Source organism: Hippoglossus hippoglossus, chromosome 7 (assembly GCF_009819705.1).
Source record: "Hippoglossus hippoglossus isolate fHipHip1 chromosome 7, fHipHip1.pri, whole genome shotgun sequence".
In the NCBI taxonomy this organism is placed as follows: domain Eukaryota; kingdom Metazoa; phylum Chordata; class Actinopteri; order Pleuronectiformes; family Pleuronectidae; genus Hippoglossus; species Hippoglossus hippoglossus.
In genome coordinates, this window is record NC_047157.1 from 26,860,754 (window position 1) to 26,881,163 (window position 20,410).

At 47.5% G+C, this 20,410-nt stretch overlaps 2 protein-coding genes across 8 annotated transcripts in view; both read left to right on the plus strand.

Annotated features, from left to right (window-relative positions):
• plxnb3 (plexin B3) overlaps positions 1-10,631 on the plus strand; it is a 38,962-nt gene extending 28,331 nt beyond the window's left edge. For 3 of the 4 annotated variants that reach the window (XM_034591572.1, XM_034591571.1, XM_034591574.1), the window contains 27 exons: positions 1,682-1,772; positions 1,854-2,023; positions 2,115-2,266; positions 2,402-2,507; positions 2,667-2,803; positions 3,112-3,288; positions 3,371-3,536; positions 3,630-3,761; positions 4,025-4,129; positions 4,220-4,381; positions 4,569-4,720; positions 4,824-4,924; positions 5,158-5,375; positions 5,490-5,668; positions 5,805-5,871; positions 5,958-6,104; positions 6,347-6,427; positions 6,519-6,597; positions 6,690-6,793; positions 6,905-6,986; positions 7,625-7,791; positions 7,892-8,052; positions 8,129-8,276; positions 8,400-8,464; positions 8,672-8,747; positions 8,855-8,929; positions 9,048-9,786. In XM_034591572.1, coding sequence (XP_034447463.1) covers positions 1,682-1,772; positions 1,854-2,023; positions 2,115-2,266; positions 2,402-2,507; positions 2,667-2,803; positions 3,112-3,288; positions 3,371-3,536; positions 3,630-3,761; positions 4,025-4,129; positions 4,220-4,381; positions 4,569-4,720; positions 4,824-4,924; positions 5,158-5,375; positions 5,490-5,668; positions 5,805-5,871; positions 5,958-6,104; positions 6,347-6,427; positions 6,519-6,597; positions 6,690-6,793; positions 6,905-6,986; positions 7,625-7,791; positions 7,892-8,052; positions 8,129-8,276; positions 8,400-8,464; positions 8,672-8,747; positions 8,855-8,929; positions 9,048-9,152 — 3,405 coding nt within the window. In that variant the 3' untranslated portion in view covers positions 9,153-9,786. Of the gene's footprint in view, positions 1-1,681; positions 1,773-1,853; positions 2,024-2,114; positions 2,267-2,401; positions 2,508-2,666; positions 2,804-3,111; positions 3,289-3,370; positions 3,537-3,629; positions 3,762-4,024; positions 4,130-4,219; positions 4,382-4,568; positions 4,721-4,823; positions 4,925-5,157; positions 5,376-5,489; positions 5,669-5,804; positions 5,872-5,957; positions 6,105-6,346; positions 6,428-6,518; positions 6,598-6,689; positions 6,794-6,904; positions 6,987-7,624; positions 7,792-7,891; positions 8,053-8,128; positions 8,277-8,399; positions 8,465-8,671; positions 8,748-8,854; positions 8,930-9,047 lie in introns of all 4 variants that reach the window. The other variant, XM_034591570.1, reaches the window with a different exon arrangement.
• Positions 10,632-12,439: 1,808 nt separating this feature from the next.
• Positions 12,440-20,403, plus strand: srpk3 (SRSF protein kinase 3). Of its 4 annotated transcripts, none has more exons than XM_034591587.1 (17): positions 12,443-12,992; positions 13,709-13,802; positions 14,540-15,279; positions 15,466-15,574; positions 15,688-15,775; positions 15,878-15,965; positions 16,258-16,364; positions 16,465-16,630; positions 16,975-17,012; positions 17,164-17,247; positions 17,362-17,413; positions 17,718-17,936; positions 18,645-18,742; positions 18,841-18,948; positions 19,068-19,137; positions 19,250-19,342; positions 19,439-20,403. In XM_034591587.1, exons 1-17 carry the CDS (start codon positions 12,983-12,985, stop codon positions 19,621-19,623), a joined length of 2,349 nt encoding a protein of 782 aa, XP_034447478.1. In that variant the 5' UTR covers positions 12,443-12,982; the 3' UTR covers positions 19,624-20,403. The 4 variants fall into 4 exon arrangements, with proteins under 4 accessions (XP_034447476.1, XP_034447477.1, XP_034447478.1 ...); XM_034591588.1 differs by having other exon boundaries at positions 16,975-17,000; positions 17,155-17,247; XM_034591585.1 differs by having other exon boundaries at positions 12,440-12,992; positions 19,250-20,403.
• The last annotated feature ends 7 nt before the right edge of the window (positions 20,404-20,410 follow it).

The following is a 20,410-nucleotide window of genomic DNA, read 5'->3' on the forward strand; positions in this document are numbered from 1 at the left end:
TCACCTGCCTGTCCACCTGTCTCTCCCACTTGTCTCTCTCACCTGTCTCTCCCACCTGTCTCTCTCACCTGTCTCTCCCACCTGTCTCTCCCACCTGTCTCTCTCACCTGTCTCTCCCACCTGTCTCTCCCACCTGTCTCTCTCACCTGTCTCTCTCACCTGTGTCTCCCACCTGTCTCTCTCACCTGTGTCTCTCACCTGTCTCTCTCACCTGTCTCTCCCACCTGTCTCTCACCTGCCTGTCCACCTGTCTCTCCCACCTGTCTCTCTCACCTGTCTCTCCCACCTGTCTCTCCCACCTGTCTCTCTCACCTGTCTCTCTCACCTGTCTCTCTCACCTGTGTCTCTCACCTGTCTCTCTCACCTGTCTCTCCCACCTGTCTCTCACCTGCCTGTCCACCTGTCTCTCCCACCTGTCTCTCTCACCTGTCTCTCCCACCTGTCTCTCTCACCTGTCTCTCCCACCTGTCTCTCTCACCTGTCTCTCTCACCTGTGTCTCTCACCTGTCTCTCTCACCTGTCTCTCTCACCTGTCTCTCACCTGCCTGTCCACCTGTCTCTCCCACCTGTCTCTCTCACCTGTCTCTCCCACCTGTCTCTCCCACCTGTCTCTCTCACCTGTCTCTCCCACCTGTCTCTCTCACCTGTCTCTCTCACCTGTCTCTCTCACCTGTCTCTCCCACCTGTCTCTCACCTGCCTGTCCACCTGTCTCTCCCACCTGTCTCTCTCACCTGTCTCTCCCACCTGTCTCTCCCACCTGTCTCTCTCACCTGTCTCTCCCACCTGTCTCTCCCACCTGTCTCTCCCACCTGTGTCTCTCACCTGTGTCTCTCACCTGTCTCTCTCACCTGTCTCTCACCTGCCTGTCCACCTGTCTCTCCCACCTGTCTCTCTCACCTGTCTCTCCCACCTGTCTCTCCCACCTGTCTCTCTCACCTGTCTCTCCCACCTGTCTCTCCCACCTGTCTCTCACCTGCCTGTCCACCTGTCTCTCCCACCTGTCTCTCTCACCTGTCTCTCCCTTCTGTCTCTCCCACCTGTCTCTCTCACCTGTCTCTCTCACCTGCCTGTCCACCTGTCTCTCCCACCTGTCTCTCCCACCTGTCTCTCTCACCTGTCTCTCTCACCTGCCTGTCCACCTGTCTCTCCCACCTGTCTCTCTCACCTGTCTCTCCCACCTGTCTCTCCCACCTGTCTCTCTCACCTGTCTCTCCCACCTGTCTCTCCCACCTGTCTCTCCCACCTGTCTCTCTCACCTGTCTCTCTCACCTGTCTCTCCCACCTGTCTCTCCCACCTGTCTCTCTCACCTGTCTCTCCCACCTGTCTCTCCCACCTGTCTCTCTCACCTGTCTCTCTCACCTGTCTCTCTCACCTGTGTCTCTCACCTGTCTCTCCCACCTGTCTCTCTCACCTGTGTCTCTCACCTGTCTCTCCCACCTGTCTCTCTCACCTGTCTCTCTCACCTGTCTCTCTCACCTGTGTCTCTCCCACCTGTCTCTCTCACCTGTCTCTCTCACCTGTCTCTCACCTGTCTCTCACCTGCCTGTCCACCTGTCTCTCTCACCTGTCTCTCTCACCTGTCTCTCCCACCTGTCTCTCCCACCTGTCTCTCTCACCTGTGTCTCTCACCTGTCTCTCTCACCTGTCTCTCACCTGCCTGTCCACCTGTCTCTCTGTAGTTTCAGTATACAGTCAGTCAGCTCCAGTATTCTGCAGCTGTCTACCTGCGGAGAGGAGAAAGACGCATCGACGTCTCACCTGGTCTCCACCGTAAGAACCTCTTGAATGTGTGTGTTTGTTTGTGTGCGTATGTGTTTGTGCGTGTGTCTAAAATTTGTGTCTATTCTTTAGTCCAGTTGTACGACTGCTCTGCCGGCCAATCGGATTGCTCGCAGTGTAGGGCGGTACCTGAGGAATATGGTTGTGTCTGGTGTCCAGGAAGCCCCACCCCCCGCTGTGTTTACAACCAATCATGCAGCAGCATACCTGTAGACACCTGCCCACCTCCTCAGATCACACAGGTGAGTCTAACAACCACCATGTCTGTTGGTAGAGATCTGTTGCCATGGAAACTTTCAAATTGTCTGTCTGCCCACCTGTCTGTCTGCCCAGGTGGTACCTGTCTCTGGTCCTCTGGAGGGCGGAGTCTTGGTGACGATAACAGGTTCAAACCTGGGGATGAGTTATCAGGATGTGGTGGGCGGGGTCACAGTGGCAGGTGTTCAGTGTCTGCCACAACCTAAAGGTTACGAGATCTCCACAAGGTGACACACTCACACACACACTCACACACACACACACACACACACACACACACACACACACACACACACACACACACACAGAGAGACAAAGAATTTGAAAACGTGTATCACAGTGTGTGTTTGTGTGTGTTGTAGGGTTGTGTGTGATCTTCAGCCCAGTGGGAAGCAGAGGAAGGGGAGTGTTCTGGTTACCGTGGGAACAACCCCGCCTGGAAGATCGAAGCAGATCTTTACCTATCAGGTGAGAGTGATATGTCAACATGGAGGAGCAGTGGTCCTCCTCTTCCTCCTCTTCCTCCTCCTCCTCCTCCTCCTCCTCCTCATTCAGTCAGCAAAGATCAACAACGATGGATTGACTGGACGATGGATCTGATCCCGCTCCTTGTGTTCTTGTGTTCAGGACCCTCAGCTCCTGGACCTGGTTCCTGATAAAGGTCCAGTCTCTGGAGGAACCAGACTGACTATCAGAGGACATCAGCTGCTGACTGGACAGACGTCCGACCTGAGCGCCTTCCTGGGTCCACAGCCCTGCTACATGTGAGTACTACAGGACCATGGTACTATGGGAATATGGTACTACATTATTAAGGTACTATTCGTACTAAGGGACTTTAGTATTACCGTATTTCTGGACTACAGTACTGCAGTACTAAGGTACTACAGTAGTGCAGTACTAAGGTACTACAGTACTACGTTATTAGGGTTCTACCGTACTACCCTTCTAGGGGATATACAGTATTCAAGTACTTAGGGACAATGGGACTACGGGGCTACGTTATTGTGCTGTGGTCCAATGGGTTAGGGGTTAGTGGGACTGACTTGTTGATGTCCTCTCTTCATCTCAGTGTCGGGGAGGTGAACAACACCCAGTTGATGTGTCAGACTGGTTCCAGTCCTCGTACTGGTGGAGTCACAGTTCGGGTTTTCTTTGGGAAAGCGGAGCGGACCGTTCCCAACGTGACCTTCCATTACCTTGACGATCCCGTCATCACTGATGCCAAACCTGCGGAGAGCTTCTACGCGTAAGAACTTCATCTCCAATAGCCGATAATAATTCATCGATTAACCTGATGCGTTAATAAGGTGCTGACTTCCTGTCCTCAGAGGGGGGCGTGTCATCATGGTAACAGGCAGGAACCTGGATGTGGTGCAGCAGCCAATCATATCCGTGTGGGTGGAGCCTCTGGAGGTCCAGAGGGTGAAACGGAGAAAACGACTTGCTCTCCTCACTGCCAAGCAGCAGCTGGTCTTTAACAGCACCATGACAACGGTGACATAAAGCGCCATCAGCCATGATCTTGGTTGGATAATCTATAAAACTGAATTCAACATGTCTGTCTCTTTCCACCTGTCTTTCTCTCAGGTGTCAGAGCGCTGTTCAGTTCTGTCGTCCTCCCAGATGACCTGTTCCACCCCCACAGTGACCCCAGAGGTCAAAGTAAAAGGAGTGTGGTTTCAGCTGGACAACGTCAGAGTTCACTACGAGAGTATCAAGGTACCCCTCTGTCTTTCTGTCTGAGTCCCCGGGGGATATTGAGGGTCAAGGGGGGGTAATTAGATTCAGTCTTTCTCTTAACCTGAGACATGTTAATATGACTGATGTCCCTTCACAATAAAGTAGAGTTATAGAACTCCATGAAGAATCTTGAGATTTGTATGTCTCAGAGCTGCTTTGTTGAAGGTCAATGAGTTAATTTGATGAGTAACCTGTCTGTCTCTCTTCCTGTCTCTCTGTTCACCTACCTGTCTGTCTCTCAGGGTAAAAGCTTTACTTATTACCCAAACCCACAACTTTTCCCTCTGAACCGAGATGCTCCAGAAGCTCCGTATCGTTTCAAACCAGGAGGAGTGATCGCTGTGGAGGTAAATTGGAACAGGAGCAGAATGAATCACTCACTCTGGTTCAGGAACAGGACAGAATGTTTCAGTTCCTCGTGTCTGTCTGTCCCTCAGGGTCAGGACCTGACCAGAGCCATGTCCAGACAGGAAGTGACGGCTCGCCTCGGAGACCAGGAATGTGAGGTGAAAACTCTGGACAACACTCACCTGTACTGTGAACCTCCAGAGATCCAACCAGCGAGCGTGGACCAGAGCAACGAGCTGCCCAGCCTTAAGGTAACACACAGACACACCTGGACACAAACAACACAGTATAGTTATACACAATATATACAAATCTGTATGTCTCTCCCTCTCTCTCTCTCTCTCTCTCTCTCTCTCTCTCTCTCTCTCCCTCTCTCTCTCTCTCTCTCTCTCTCTCTCTCTCTCTCTCTCTCTCTCTCGCTCCCTCTCTCTCTCTCAGGTGTTCATGGGAAACCTGCAGGTCGACCTGGGATTGGTACAGTACGACAGTGACTCTCTGCTGTCTCCCGTCCCATTGGCTGCTCAGATCGGTTTGGGTGCGGGAGCAGCTGTCATCATCCTGTCAGTGCTGGTCATCATAATGATGTACAGGTACGAACCCGTCTGTCTGCCTCCACCTGTAGACCTCCCAGCTTTCTGAGACACGTCCTGTCTCGCAGTGAATTGTTGGGTTTGATGACTTGTGTTTCTGCAGGAGGAAGAGTAAACAGGCTCTCAGAGATTATAAGAAGGTTTTGCTGCAGTTGGAAACTCTGGAGATCAACGTGGGAGATCAGTGTCGCAAAGAGTTCACTGGTAGGAAAACTCATGGTCTTGTCCCACTCAACATCCAATCAGCAGCTGTAGATTTCTGTCACGTTACGTGAACTTCTCGTTCTTGAAAGTTGAGAATGAGAAGTTTATTGTTGACCCTGGTAAGGGCAGCAAGACATAAACCTGAGATCATGTCAGGGAAAATCTCAAAGAATCAATAAATAACATAAAATCAGTTTTATCCCTAACCCTGTCTTTTCCTCCTCTTCATAAAGACCTGATGACGGAGATGATGGACTTGAGCAGTGACGTTGGAGGACCAGGACTCCCCCTGCTGGACTACAGGACATATGCAGAGAGAGTTTTCTTCCCCGGCCAACAGACGGCGCTGTTGAGTCGCCAGCTAGACCTGCCAGACTCCAGGAGACAGACTGTGGAACAGGGTCTCCAGCAGCTGAGCAACCTGCTCAACAACAGACTCTTCCTCACCCGGGTGAGTGATGGAGGTGGTTGCCTAGTGACAACTGGATTTGTGTGAGTGATGTCACTTCCTGTCTATGTCTTAGTGGAAACCTGTGAGTGATGTCACTTCCTGTCTGTGCCTCAGTTCATCCACACTCTGGAGGCTCAGCAGAGTTTCTCTCAGAGAGACCGGGGTTACATCGCAAGTCTTCTCACCATCGCTCTTCATGATAAACTGGAGTACTTCACCGAGGTCATGAAGAACCTGCTGCAGGACCTGGTGCTGCAGTACGTCGCCAAGAATCCCAAACTCATGTTGCGCCGGTACGTGAAACAAACACACCTTCAATCCAGAACTCCTGGATTTTCTTTAGACTCTTAAAGTCTCATCGCTCTCATGGTTTGATTCAGTCCTTAGTCCCTGCTCACGTCTCTGTCTCTCTTTCTGTCTGTCTCTCAGGACAGAGACAGTTGTAGAGAAGATGTTGACCAACTGGATGTCGATCTGTCTCTACTCCTTCCTAAAGGTAAAGTATTGTCTTGTCTTTGCTGTGACCAGTCTGTGATTTGTCTCAGTCTTACCTGTCTGTCTGTTTACTTGTCTGTCTGTCAGGAGGTGGCGGGGGAGCCTCTGTACGTGCTCTACAGAGCTATAAAGTACCAGGTGGATAAAGGTCCGGTCGACGCTGTGACAGGAAAAGCCAAACGAACGCTGAACGACAGTCACCTGCTGAGAGAGGACATCGACTACTGCGCTATGGTAACCACTGCAACACACACCAGGCTGTAGTATTCATTCACACTGTGGAACGCTAGACATCCCAGAATAAACAACATAAGGTGAAACAGTTCATTCACAAACATAAACGAGGAGATTATAAAATATAGAACACGAGTTAACCTGTCTGTCTCTCTACCTGTCTGTCTGTACTTGTCTGTCTCTCTACCTGTCTGTCTGTACTTGTCTGTCTCTCCACCTGTCTGTCGATACTTGTCTGTCAGACTCTGACGGTTTTGGTGAAGAATGGCGTTGAGGTTCAGCCGTGTCCTGTTAAAGTTCTCGACACTGACACCATCACACAGGTAAGTACCTGTCTGTCTGATTAGCACCTGCATGTCTTGCTGTCACAGCTCTCCCTCTCACCTGCCTATCTGTTTGCCTGTCTGCCTGCAGGTGAAGGATAAGATCCTGGATCAGGTGTACAGAGGAGCTCCGTTTTCTCAGAGACCAGCAGCCGACAGTCTGGACTTGGGTACACTCAACTGTCTCACCTTTCTCACCTGTCTCACCTGTCTGCTTTGATTGACAGCTCATACTGACACATGTCTCTGTGTTCAATGACAGAGTGGCGTTCAGGTCAGGCGGGTCACCTGACCCTGTCAGATGATGATGTCACAGCGGTGGTTCAAGGTCGCTGGAAACGAATCAACACGCTGCAGCACTACAAGGTAAAACAAAAAACCAATCACATGTCTTTACGTCCACCAGCACTCTGTTCATGTTCTTTTCTTCCACTTCTTCTTGTTCTCTGAGTTCTTCTTCACCTCCATGTTCCTCAGGTTCCAGACGGAGCGACAGTTGCTCTGATTCCTCGTTCTCAGAGTTCAGTTGGAATCAACCAGGTGTTCCAGACTGGAGAGAGTAAGAACACAACCCATCAACAGTGTGGAGCATACAGAACCCACTACAAGAGAGTTAACCATGTAGAACATCTAGAACCCAGAAGCTGTGCAAACAAACACAATAATGGACATGTTTGGAATATAAGGAGAAATATTTAATCAAAAACCCAGAATGAATATGGAGACATTTACAACATCAACACTACGCAGAACCCAGAACCAACACAAATGAACCATCTAGCACATGTAAAACCAGCAACTGAAACAGAGAGGATCACCTAGAACATTTAAAATAAAGAAACAAAACATAGGACATCCTTAACCAAGACAAAGACACCCAACACAAAGAGAACCATATATAAAACCATCTAGCACATCAAGGGCCCAGAACACAGACCAGACAATGTCGGGACCCTCAGGGACCGTTAGAATGTCTATAATCTATTGAGAACCACAAATCAATCTAAAGATCTAAAGAGAACCATTCAGCACCGACTAGAGCCCTGAACAATACAAGCAGAACCTTCAGAACATCTACAAAATAGGACAACTCAACAAGGCAGATAAATCTGTACCAAACCAAAACTAGCAGAAAGAGAACCACTTAGAACCAACACCTGTCATCAGTGTGACTGACATCTCTGTGTGTTGCCATAGAAACTCCGATGCTAGAGGGTGAGGAGGAGGAGGGTCTGCGTCTGTGGCACCTGGTGAAGAGCAGCGAAGATCCGGAAATCCCAAAACACAGAAAGAGCAGCATGAGGGAGAGAGAGCGCGCTAAAGCCATACCTGAGATTTACCTGACCAGACTGCTGTCCATGAAGGTAACACACACATGAACACACCTGAGATTCACCTGACCAGACTGCTGTTCATGAAGGTAACATGCATTGACACATGAACTCTCTACCTGGCTCACTGTAGGGGACACTGCAGAAGTTTGTGGATGATGTCTTTGTAGCAATTCTCAGTACAAAACGTCCTCCTCCGATCGCAGTCAGATTTTTCTTTGACTTCCTGGACGACATGGCAGAGAAACATGGTATTGACGACCCAGAGACTGTCCACATCTGGAAGACAAACAGGTGAGACTCACCTGGTAACCTGACTCACCTGTCTCTTTGACCTGTGTATCTGACCTGTCCGTCTCTCTGTCTCCAGTCTCCCTCTCAGGTTCTGGGTGAACATCCTGAAGAACCCTCAGTTTGTTTTGGATGTTCAGGTGAGCGACAGCATCGATGCCATTCTGTCTGTCATCGCTCAGACCTTCATCGACTCCTGCACCACCTCCGAGCACAAAGTGGGACGGGTATGACCTGTCTGTCTCTCCCTCTGTCTGTCTCTTTGCCTGTCTCTGTAGCATCAGTATAGTGTTCCCATATCTGTGTTTTGTTCGTGGTCGTGTGACCTCATCGCTTTTTTGTCCAATCAGGATTCTCCTGTCAACAAGCTGCTGTATGCCAGAGAGATCCCCCGATACAAGCAGCTGGTGGAGAGGTGAGACTCACCAGAGAAACACACTCTCTACTGCACAGCTACCAGAGAAACACACTCTCTACTGCACAGCTACCAGAGAAACACACTCTCTACTGCACAGCTACCAGAGAAACACACTCTCTACTGCACAGCTACCAGAGAAACACACGTACACCAACACCAACATTGTAAATAAGGATGCTGTGCTAATGTGTGTGTGTTGTACAGGTATTACAGTGATATCCACAGTGCTGCGTCAGGATGTTATCAGGAGATGAATTCTACTCTGACTGAACTTTCAGGGGTCAGTGAACACAACACATCATGTTTACTGCAGGATACGATTCACATGAACATTAACACGTTGACATGTTCACATCCTCACATGAACTCTCACTGTGTTTGTTTCAGAGTTTTGCTTCAGAAATGAACAGTGTTGTGGCTCTTCATGAACTCTACAAGTACATCAACAAATACTATGACCAGGTAACACACACACACACACACACACACACACACACACACACACACACACACACACACACACAATGGTATCTGATACGGTCTGTACCTGACTCTCTCTCTGTACCTGTCTGTCTCTCAGATCATCATGGCTCTGGAGGAGGACAGTTCAGGTCAGAAGATGCAGTTGGCTTATCGGCTGCAGCAGGTTGCTGCTCTGGTGGAGAACAAGGTCACTGACCTCTGATGACCTCTGTTGACCTCTGACCACTGGAGACCTGTGAGGTCAAGGATGAAGATGAAGCTTCTTCAGCAGCAAATCACTGGACGCCTTTCAACATTGTGTCTTCCTGCTGTGTGTGCATGCGTCCTGTGTGTGTGTGTGTGTGTGTGTGTGTGTGCGTGTGCGTGTGTGCGTGTGTGTAAACCAAACCAACCTGACTCACCAGTCTGTGAAAAAATGACAATCTTACCAATCAGATCAGGGAACATATCTTCTGCTGCCTTGCACTACATTTCCCAGAGTTCCCTGCTGCGCTGTTCTGCTGCCTGCAAAAATTCAAAAAGCACAATCGTAATAGTTTGTATTGATTATTGATCTGCTGGATGTTTTTTATCTTCTGCAACCAGCTTCATCACAACCTACAGGACGTGAGACGTTCATTGAATCAGGGATTTTTTAAATCAGTTTCAGTCTGACTCCATTTTCTGGTCAACAGCAGCTGAAGCTGATCTATCATCTAAACCAGGTGAACTTGACTTCGAGGGTCACGGTGAACAAAGAGCAAAGAAAAGGTCGATTAAAAACGACCAACAAAATCTCAATTCTGGGGGTTTAGATTGTGTGTGTGTGTGTGTGTGTGTGTGTGTGTGTGTGTGTGTGTGTGTGTGTGTGTGTGTGTGTGTGTGTGTGTGTGTGTGTGTGTGTGTGTGTGTGTGTGTGTGTGTGTGTCACTAACTTATTGTGTGTACATACTGTAAGTCCTATTTATACCTATTTATCCTGTGTAGGCCTTCACTCTTGCAGCTAGGTGGCACTGCATCCTGGTGCATCACGGGAAGAAATTTAAATATAAATTTTTAACTTTTATTGAACCAGGGAGGGAAACAAACTCCTGATCACTTGTAGAACTACAAGTCTAACACTGGATGTAGTGTATATAACAGCTAGCATAACATACACTGTAATAGAGAACAGCTAGCATAACATACACTGTAATAGAGAACAGCTAGCATAACATACACTAATACAGAACAACTAGCATAACATACACTGTAATACAGAACAACTAGCATAAAACACACTAATACAGAACAGCTAGCATAGCACTGGGCGGCTGTGGCTCAGGGGTTAGAGCGGTCGTCCTCTAACCAGAAGGTCCACGGCCTCAGTCTTCCCCATGCCGAAGTGTCCTTGGCCAAGATACTGAACCCCAAGTTGTCCCTTCTCATAGAGAATGTGCTGCACATAGATGCACTGTATGAATGTGTGTGTGAATGTAAAACTGTACTGTAAAGAGGTTTGAGTGTCATCAAGACTAGAAAATATCTTTATAAATACCAACCATTTACCACTAAACTGTATTATAGGACAGCTAGCATAGCACTGCACTCTATTATAGAACAGCTAACAGGTGTTAACAAAGATGGCTCCTATGTACTGTCAGATATGCTAGCTGTTTGAAATGAACTATTTGAAAGACGCATATTAAAGCAGCAGATATCTGAAAACCGTGGGTTCAAATGCTTTTGCGGTATCGGTTTGCGTAGCAGCCTTACGACGCTGCTGTTGTTAGCTAGCTGATGTGACACTAGTTACCGACCTCCATCGTTGTTTTAGTTTGTTTAACCTATTTATAGAAGCATGTTATATTTTTAACTCTGATCTCAATCAGCTGAAGTGTCACTGACTGAATCCAACATCATCAGCAGCAATAATAAAACAGAGAGAAACCCAACTGTGTCTCCATGGCAGCAGTTAGCTGTGGCTGTGTTTCCTCTGTGTGGATTCAATCACTGTGGACGTCATGGTTTTATTTAGTCTTCTTCCGTCAGCTGTAAAGTGAGGCTGAACTCTTCCTGGACTCTGTATGTTTGAGTGCAAGTGAACTGAGACTGAACCCACCGGGCAATAACTCACAGTGTTGGTTTGTGCTGCGGGACTGAAGCACAGACCTCAAACAGCTTGTTTTATATGAGATGTGAAGTTTTAAATGTTTTCTGAACCATCTTCTCTGCGTTTCTTCTTCTGATTATTGCTGTTTATCTCTCCTCTGTGTTTTTGCCTTGCGTGTTTTTTGAGCCTGTGTTTGACCCGTAGTTGTAGTTCTCTGATCAGATTAGACATCTGCATGCGTGTAACGATGATGACGAGTTATGATGCTACTTTTTTTTTCTAAATGAAGACAAAAGGCAGAGCCTAAACTCTGCTGTGTCACCATGTTTCTCGATGGAGGTGAAGGTTTGACCTTTGACCTCCTGATCTCTGTACAGTTTTCTAATCTGGATGTGATGAAACAGGTCCTCTGCCCTGATTGGTCGAGCTGTTTGTTGCTGAGATGTTTTTTCTACAAGGGAATAAAAAGTTTAAAGTGTTTGTATAAAATGAGCCAGGATCAGTTGTGATGAAGCACAGACTGTTTTTCTATTGACTGTGTACAGTTTGATAACAGTGTGTAAATATAAATACATGAGGAGGATGATCAGTGCGTCTGCAATGGAATGCGTTTTTATTGTGAAGAAGCAACACAATTTGTATCATGTAAAAATAAAGTTATAATTTTAACAGTTCTAATGTCTGTGTGTCATTGTCTTACTGAAACCTGAGGTATTAAGGTCCTGCCCCTACATGTGTTCAACCAATCATGGGTCAGTCTCAGCTGTCAATCATGACGTCTCAGCCCATTTTTATATCATCAAATAACTAATAAAAACCAAACTTATCAGAAACATGAACAATTGAACAAACCTCAGTGAGATAAGAACGACTTGAAATGACAGAAACCATCTTTGACAAACATTTATTTAACATCTTCTTAGATCTTTCAGTTTAGTCCATGTCCCATCTGCTAACATGGGGGAGGTGTGATTTATGACCTATACTGCAGCCAGCCACCAGGGGGCGATCGAGATTATTTGACTTAACTTGTGGGAGCTGTCATGTCGTCTTTATTTTCAGTCTATGAACCAGAAGGAAGACCCCCCTCTACACACACACTTACAGACAGACACACACACACACAGACACACACCACAGGCACACACACACTTACACACCCACACTTACACATCTCTTCTCACCACACACACACCACAGGCACACACACACTTCTCCATACACTTACACACCCACACTTACACATCTCTTCTCACCACACACACACCACAGGCACACAGACACACACACGTCTCTTCTCACCACAGGCACACACCCACCCACACACACACACACCTCTTCTCACCACACACACACACCCACCCACACACACACACACACACACACACACCTCTTCTCACCACACACACACACACATCTCATCTCTTCTCACCACACACACACACCCACCCACACACCCACACCTCTTCTCACCACACACACACACACAGGTCCCAGTTTTGGTCCAGTAGCAGCGTGGCGGGTCAGTGCGCATGCGCAGCTCCCGGTGTCCGGTGTCAGTCAGCAGCTGTTGAGACCATGAACGGTAGAACCGGGACAACAGCCCCAGAATAACCGAGAGGAACCGGGGCACACACCCAGAACTCACACGGTCCAGAGGCGGTGCAAAGCGTGCGGGACACCGCGGCAGAGTTTGATCTGGAGCTAACGGAGCTAACAGGCTAACAGGCTGACTGACAGCTGCTATCTAACGGGCTAACGGACAGGCCACGCTGCACCGCTCTCACCCCCTCTGACCCGGGTTAGTTAGCGGACCCACTGAACCAGCTCCAGCCGGACTGACCCGGGTTTCACCGGCTCCGGCCGAGGTTCAGCTAACTGAAGCTAACTGTCAGGAATTCCGATAGTCCTGCCCGGATACACCGCTCGAACCCGGCTCGGTGTGGGGACCGGGAGCCACGATGTTGATCGGTAAGTGGACCTGATCCGGGTCAGACTGTCCGGGCTGGTCCTGAATCACTGACATGAACTCTGCTTAGCTAGGTAGCATTAGCTAACTGTGCCAGGCTGTGACTGCTGCTGCTGTCACACACACACACACACATATATATTTATATATGTGTGTATGTATGTATGTGTGCATGTACACACACATATATTTATGTATGTATGTATGTATGTATGTGTGCGTGTGTGTGTCTGTGTATATATATACACACACGTTTGTACTTCTATCTTAGTGAGGACACTCATTGACATAATACAATCCCTAGCCCCTAACCTTAACCATCACAACTAAATGACTAACTCTAACCTAAACCTAACCAAGTCTTAGCCCTCAAACAGTTCATTGAAAAAGTGAGGAACCGGTCAAAATGTGTGATTGGAGGTGTGTGATTGGAGGTGTGATTAAGGGTGTAGGTGTGTTTGTTGGTGGAGGCTTGCTTGAAGCTGAAGGTGTGAATGTAGGTTGTAAAGAAGCTGTTGGTGTGAGTGAAGATGTACGTTTAATGAATATGTAAGTGTGATTGAAGGCGTGATTTTAGATGTAGGTGTGATTGAAGCTGAAGGTGACATTGTGAATGTAGGTGTGAAAGTAGGTATGGTTAATGCTGTATGTGTGAATGAAGCTGTAGGTGTGATTGACGGTGTGTTACACCAGTTTGACTGTGATTTATTCTCCTCAGCTGCAGTCAGTGGAACCGGAAACTCTGCTTCCACCGGAAAGAAACAGCGACGCAGAGGAAAGAAGCATCGGAGAGTCCGTACAGATGAGAACCAGTAAGACAGACACACACACACACACACACACACACACACACACACACACACACACAGAGGATATATCAGAGGATATATTAAGCTGTGTGTGTGAGAGATTTGTGGCCGACTCTTCAGACCTGCGCTGGAGTCTGATCATGTTCCTGAAATGTTCTGGAGGTTCTGTATGTGAGAACACTAAAGTCTGAGCCAGTTGCTCCTAACATTTCTGGAAAATTTCCGAGTGAGTCCATGTGAGAAAAACAGCAGGAAAATGTCTGGAAAATTCACAGCGTCATAAAACACCACATCAATAAAAGAGCTAGGCTAACAGTTTCCCTCTGCCCCCAGGCATTGTGCTAAGCTAACCGATATCATGCTGACAGAAACAGGTTTGGTGCTTCAGCTCCAATAATAGACTAGCCACACACACACACACACACACACACACACACACACACACACACACACACACACACACACACACACACACACACACACACTCCAGTCTATTTCAGTGCAGTTGAGACAACGACAATAATGTCCATGACTCAGAGATTGTTTTGATGTTTTTTCATCCAATAAAAAGAAAAATTTATAATAAATGAGTAACAAACTAATTTTTAAACTCTGTTTTATAATTTTGAACCTGTAAAAACAGATTCTGAACAAACGGATTCAAATGTATTTATATGACAAACAGTTCTGGGTTCAAACTTCAAACACACAGACTCAGAGTTTTGTTTTGTCTGTTTCAGACCTGACGATCTTCAGACTCTGAATCCTGACGTCAGTCGACTTCCTGCTCAAACACAAACATCATCAGTGAATGAACTCACCCATCCAGACGATGACATCACCACCGCACCCCCACCCCCCCACACCTCACCCACCCATCACCCCCACACCTCCCCTCTCCCTCCTCTACATACAGCTGAGGTCGCTCCACAGGAACCTCCTGAACCTCTGATCTCCTTAAAGGCCCCATTGATCTTCAACCACTCAGCTCCTGCCACAGCTCATAGTCCTGTCCACACGCCTAGCCAATCACAGTCAACTTCCAAGCAAAATATTTCCCACAATTCCTCCAGATCGCCTCACAGGACTGAGACAGATGTCTCTGAATCACCGCCAACCTCACTCCACCACATTACCCACAATGCACCTCAGTCTACATCAGTGTCTTCCAAAGCCACTCCTACCCCAACGTTAAGCCCCTCCCACCCTGACCCCCTCCTGCAGACCTCAGTGACTTTCACCTCCAGTGTCTCCTCCCACATTTACTCCCCCCTCTGCTCCTCCTCTACCTCCTTCCTTCACGCCCTCGACCCTCTGGGCCCTCCCATTGGCCTGTCTCCTCCGGTGTCATCAGCACATCATCAACTGACCACGCCCCCACCTGCTTTGAGTCCACCTCCGCCCGCGTTAACCCCGCCTCCCACTCAGCTGCTTGGCTCCGATGACGAGGAACAAGAAGATCCGTCAGATTACTGCAAAGGTGAGATCCACTGTCAGAGACAACTGAACAATAAAGTTTAATAAATTAAATCAACTTCTTTAATACAGTCACTCAATACATTTTACCACAGTTTGAGAAAATGTTATTTATTACAGTTTATTATAGTGAAATAACTTTATAACCGTTAGATACAGTTGAATACAGTTTGTTGTGTTTGTGTTACAGGAGGTTATTACCCGGTGAAGACCGGTGACCTGTTTAACGGAAGATATCATGTGGTCAGAAAACTGGGCTGGGGCCATTTTTCTACTGTGTGGCTCTGCTGGGATCTACAGTACGATACACACACACACACACACACACACACACACACACACACACACACACACACACACACACACAAAAACATTGTCTTGTGTCTCATCCTCTGAACCTGTGTCTCTTCAGGAAGAAGCGTTTTGTGGCATTGAAGGTCGTTAAAAGTGCTTCACATTACACTGAGACGGCTCTGGATGAGATCAAACTGCTCAGATGTGTAAGTCTCACACACACACACACACACACACACACACACACACACACACACACACACACAGATGATGTGGTTTATACACATTTTCTTCTCTTGATGAACCAGGTGAGGGACTCTGACCCCTCTGACCCCTACAGACAAACAATTGTCCAACTGATCGACGACTTCAAGATCTCTGGAGTCAATGGAGTCCGTATCCTTCATCACCTGTCTGTCTGCCTGCCTGCCTGTCTGCCTGCCTCTCTCTCTCTCTCTCTCTCTCTCTCTCTCTCTCTCTCTGTCTCTCTCTCTCTCTCTCTCTCTCTCTCTCTCTGCCTGCCTGCCTGTACGTCTGTCTGTCTCTCTCTCCGTCTGTTGTCTGTCTGCATGCCTGCCTGTCTCTCTCTTTGCCTGCCTGTCTCTCTGTCTCTCTCTGCCTGCCTGTATGTCGGTCTGTCTGTCTCTCTGCCTGTCTCTCAGTCAGTATTGTCCTCAGCTGCTCTCAGACGTCTGTATGGTTCTGGAGGTTTTGGGTCATCAGCTATTGAAGTGGATCATCAAGTCAAACTACATGGGACTTCCTCTGGTCAGTGTCAAGACCATTCTGAAACAGGTAACAGCTCTGACATCATCAAAGTTATCTGTGGCATCATCAGTGACTGTGACGTCACCACGGTGATGTGTGACATCATTAGTTACTTTGTCTCTCTCAGGTGCTCCAGGGACTCGACTACCTTCACACCAAGTGTAAGATCATCCACACAGACATCAAACCAGAGAACATCTTATTGGACGTTGACGATGTGTACGTCAGGAGGTTGGCTGCAGAAGCCACTGTCTGGCAGAGAGCTGGAGCCCCGCCCCCCTCAGGATCATCAGGTGAGGAGCAGTGACGTGATTGGTCAGACATAAATGACTGGAAACTGTTAAACTGTTCGATGTGAGACAAAGACTGAGGCCAGGACTTCAGTGGTCTGAACCTGTGGAGGGACACGGTTTAGATATCAGTTACTGGGAGCTGTGGTTTCAGTGTGTTCAGACAGACGGCTGTCTACCTCTCACCTGTCTGTCTCTATATTATTTCCACTCTTTCGTCTTTTCTTCCTGTTTTTGTTTCTGATGTTTTCTTCCTGTCTTTCTCTCTCCCCTCCCTCCCTCCCTCCCTGTATCCCTGTCTGTCTGTCTGTCTGTCTGTCTGTCTGTCTCTTTGTCTCTCTCTCTAGTTAGCACGGCTCCCAGGGATCGACAGGTGAGTGTCAAGGTGTGACACCTGCTGTACCCCCCCCCCCCCACACACACACACACACACACACACACACACACACCCTGTTGAACATTAAACTACAAACCAGACTATTTGTGTGTGTGTGTGTGTGTGTGTGTGTGTGCGTGTGTGTGTGCAGGTTGGTAAGATGTCTAAGAACAAGAAGAAGAAGTTGAAGAGGAAGGCGAAGCGTCAAGAGCAGCTGCTGGAGGAGAGATTCATTGACATACGGGTAACTCATAGAAATAAGGTTACTACGGTAACTACTGATAAACTGCAGCCAATCACAACCATGAAGGAAATGACAAAAGATCCTTTTAAAAATAAAAATCCTGTGTGTCTGCAGAAGCTGGAGGAGGAGGGTGGAGTTCATCTACCTGACGACACAGACACTAACTGTGAGTGCACACACACACACACACACACACACACACACACACACACACACACACACACACACACACACACACACACACACACACACACACACACACACACACACACACAGATATAAACGCAGACACAGTACTTCAGTTACTCACAGTACTTCAGTTTCTCACTGTATGTTAGTTACTTAGACTACTTAAATTATCTTTAGTACTGTAGTTACTCACAGTAATTTAGTTACTTGCAGTACTTAAGTTACTCACAGTACTTTGGTGACTTACAGTACTTAAGTAACTCAGTTTTCTTTTTTTACAGGTCCTCATGTTGTCAATGGTAACCACAGCTCCTCCGCAGCAAATAGTAAAATAAGTTCAGATTCGACCTGCTCCTGGTTAGACGACGGTTGTAATGGCCACGCCCCTGGGCGTTTCTCCAGCCCTGCCTCCGGCCTATCAGGTTTCTCCAGTTCTGTGATTTCAGCGACGTCCGAGTCAGCACTTTCTACTCAGTCAGGATACTCGAGTGGACGAGAAGGTTGAAAAACATGCACCTACACATACACATACACACCTGACTCACCTGCCATACCTGACACTAGGTGCATTCAAGATGGACTTGGTCTGACTGTGTCTTACTCGATCCGCTGACGGCTGCAGGGGGGGAAGAAAAAAACTGCCGTCAAGTCGGACACTTTCTCCTTCTATATATATATATATATATATAATTAACACCTTACATTTATGGATATAAGGAGCAGAAAACGCATCTGAGTTCTTAGAATAAAAACGTACGATTTGTCATGTGTGTCAGTGAAGCCTTCAGCCAATCAGAGCCGAGTGGTGGTGTCACAGGTGCTGCAGCTGGAGGAGAGCAACTTCACAGTCTGACTGCAGTCGCTGCCTCCTGCCGTGTTCTAAGGTCCAATCACCTGATGACGTGATGCAGCGCTCGATGAAGTGGGACACAAATTTCTAACCAGCATGCATTGGGTTAAGACCAGCATGCATCACCTTAAGTCAGCGCTGCACAGAGCTGCGTAAAGTTGAATGCACCTAGTGGCTAACCTGAAACAGGCTCACCTGTCTGTCCTGTCTCTCCTGTCTCACCTGTCTCTCCTGTCTGTCCTGTCTCACCTGTCTCTCCTGTCTCACCTGTCTCACCTGTCTCACCTGTCTCTCCTGTCTCACCTGTCTCACCTGTCTCTCCTGTCTCACCTGTCTCTCTCTCTCTCTCTCTCTGCAGTGTTCACGGCATCAGATTTTGTCCTCAGTCCTCTGGATCCTCAAAACGCTGACAAGTTGAAAGTGAAGATCGCTGATCTGGGCAATGCCTGCTGGGTGGTAAGACAGCTTCATCATCTCCTCCTCTTCCTCCTTCCTGTTCCTCTGTAGACCAATCAGACAGCTCCTCTCTCTGTGTGTCTTTTTCTCTCATCCAGCACAAACACTTCACAGAGGACATTCAGACCAGACAGTACAGAGCTCTGGAGGTTCTGATAGGAGCAGAGTATGGAACAGCTGCTGATATCTGGAGCACCGCCTGCATGGTACACACACACACACACACACACAGATCTGCACATACTCATATATGTGTGTTAAGGTGCTCACACTGGTTCATGTTATTTGACTAATTTATGGATGTTTTGTTCGGTTGATGTTTCAGGCCTTTGAGTTGGCAACAGGAGATTATCTGTTTGAACCTCATTCGGGAGAAGATTACACACGAGATGAAGGTCCACACACTCAACTAGACACAGGACACGCTACACAATATACTCTCTGTTTACATACACACTGTAGTGCAGTATAACATACTTGATTACTTCACTGTGTGTACTTTTATAGATCATATTGCTCACATCATTGAGCTGCTTGGACCCATTCCTATGCCCTTCGCTTTGTCTGGCAGGTACTCCAGAGAGTACTTCAACAGTAGAGGTGAGCCGGTCTACCAGTTCATTCATTGGCTGAAATGCACCATGGGAGTTGTAGTTCACTTGTCACACCTCTGTCTCACCTGTCTACCTGTCTCAGGTGAGCTACGTCACATCTCCAGTCTGAAGCCATGGGGTCTGTTCGAGGTTCTCTTGGAGAAGTATGAGTGGCCGCTGGATCAGGCGGCTCAGTTCAGTGACTTCCTGTCGATGATGTTGGATCTGCAGCCTGAACGCAGAGCGACGGCGGCGCAGTGTCTTCAGCACACATGGCTGCAGACATGAGCGGACGCGCACACACACTGATTTCATACAGGCTGAATTCAGATATTTATTTATGTTGATCATGATCAAGTCGACTCGTCTGTTGATCATGATCAACTGTTTTTTTTAAATGACAGTCTGTTTGCAGACGATACACTACTGTATTTGTACAACCACTGAAATCTGAATAATCTCAGAGATTTTTCTTTAATCAACTAAATAATATTTACCTGAGAAGGAAGATATGAAAATCATACCTCTGATTTTATTTATATTTTTACTATCATCAAATGTTTATTCTCAGAAATTTCAGCAGCGTCATTTGGTGCCAGAAGAAGTCAAAAGAACAACCTCAGCATTTTGATTCTGTTAACTTGTCGTCTCTGAGCTGTGGTTTTATTTATGTACAACACTGTTTACAGTGTGAACGATTCAGAACCTTCACTCATCGATCACTCATCGATCTTCAGGGGCTTGAAGACAGAGAGCAACTCCCCCGCCCTGACAGCTTCCGCCAATCACACACCAGAACAGCCTGGACTGTGATTGGCTCTCCACGAGCCTCGTGATGAGATCCATGGTCCTCACAAGTCTGGACTTTACAAAAACCGAAAAACACCCCGGCATCTAGATTCAGGCTCAGGTGGCTCTCCCTGCTGACCTTTGACCCCAGATGTTAAGGGACAGTATATTGATCTGATCAATTATCAATTAATTAAAAACTGAGTCAGAGGAATGGAGAATTATTTCTGCTGATATCTAATGAATTCTGATTTGTTGATTTCTGCTTATTTCTACATATTTATGC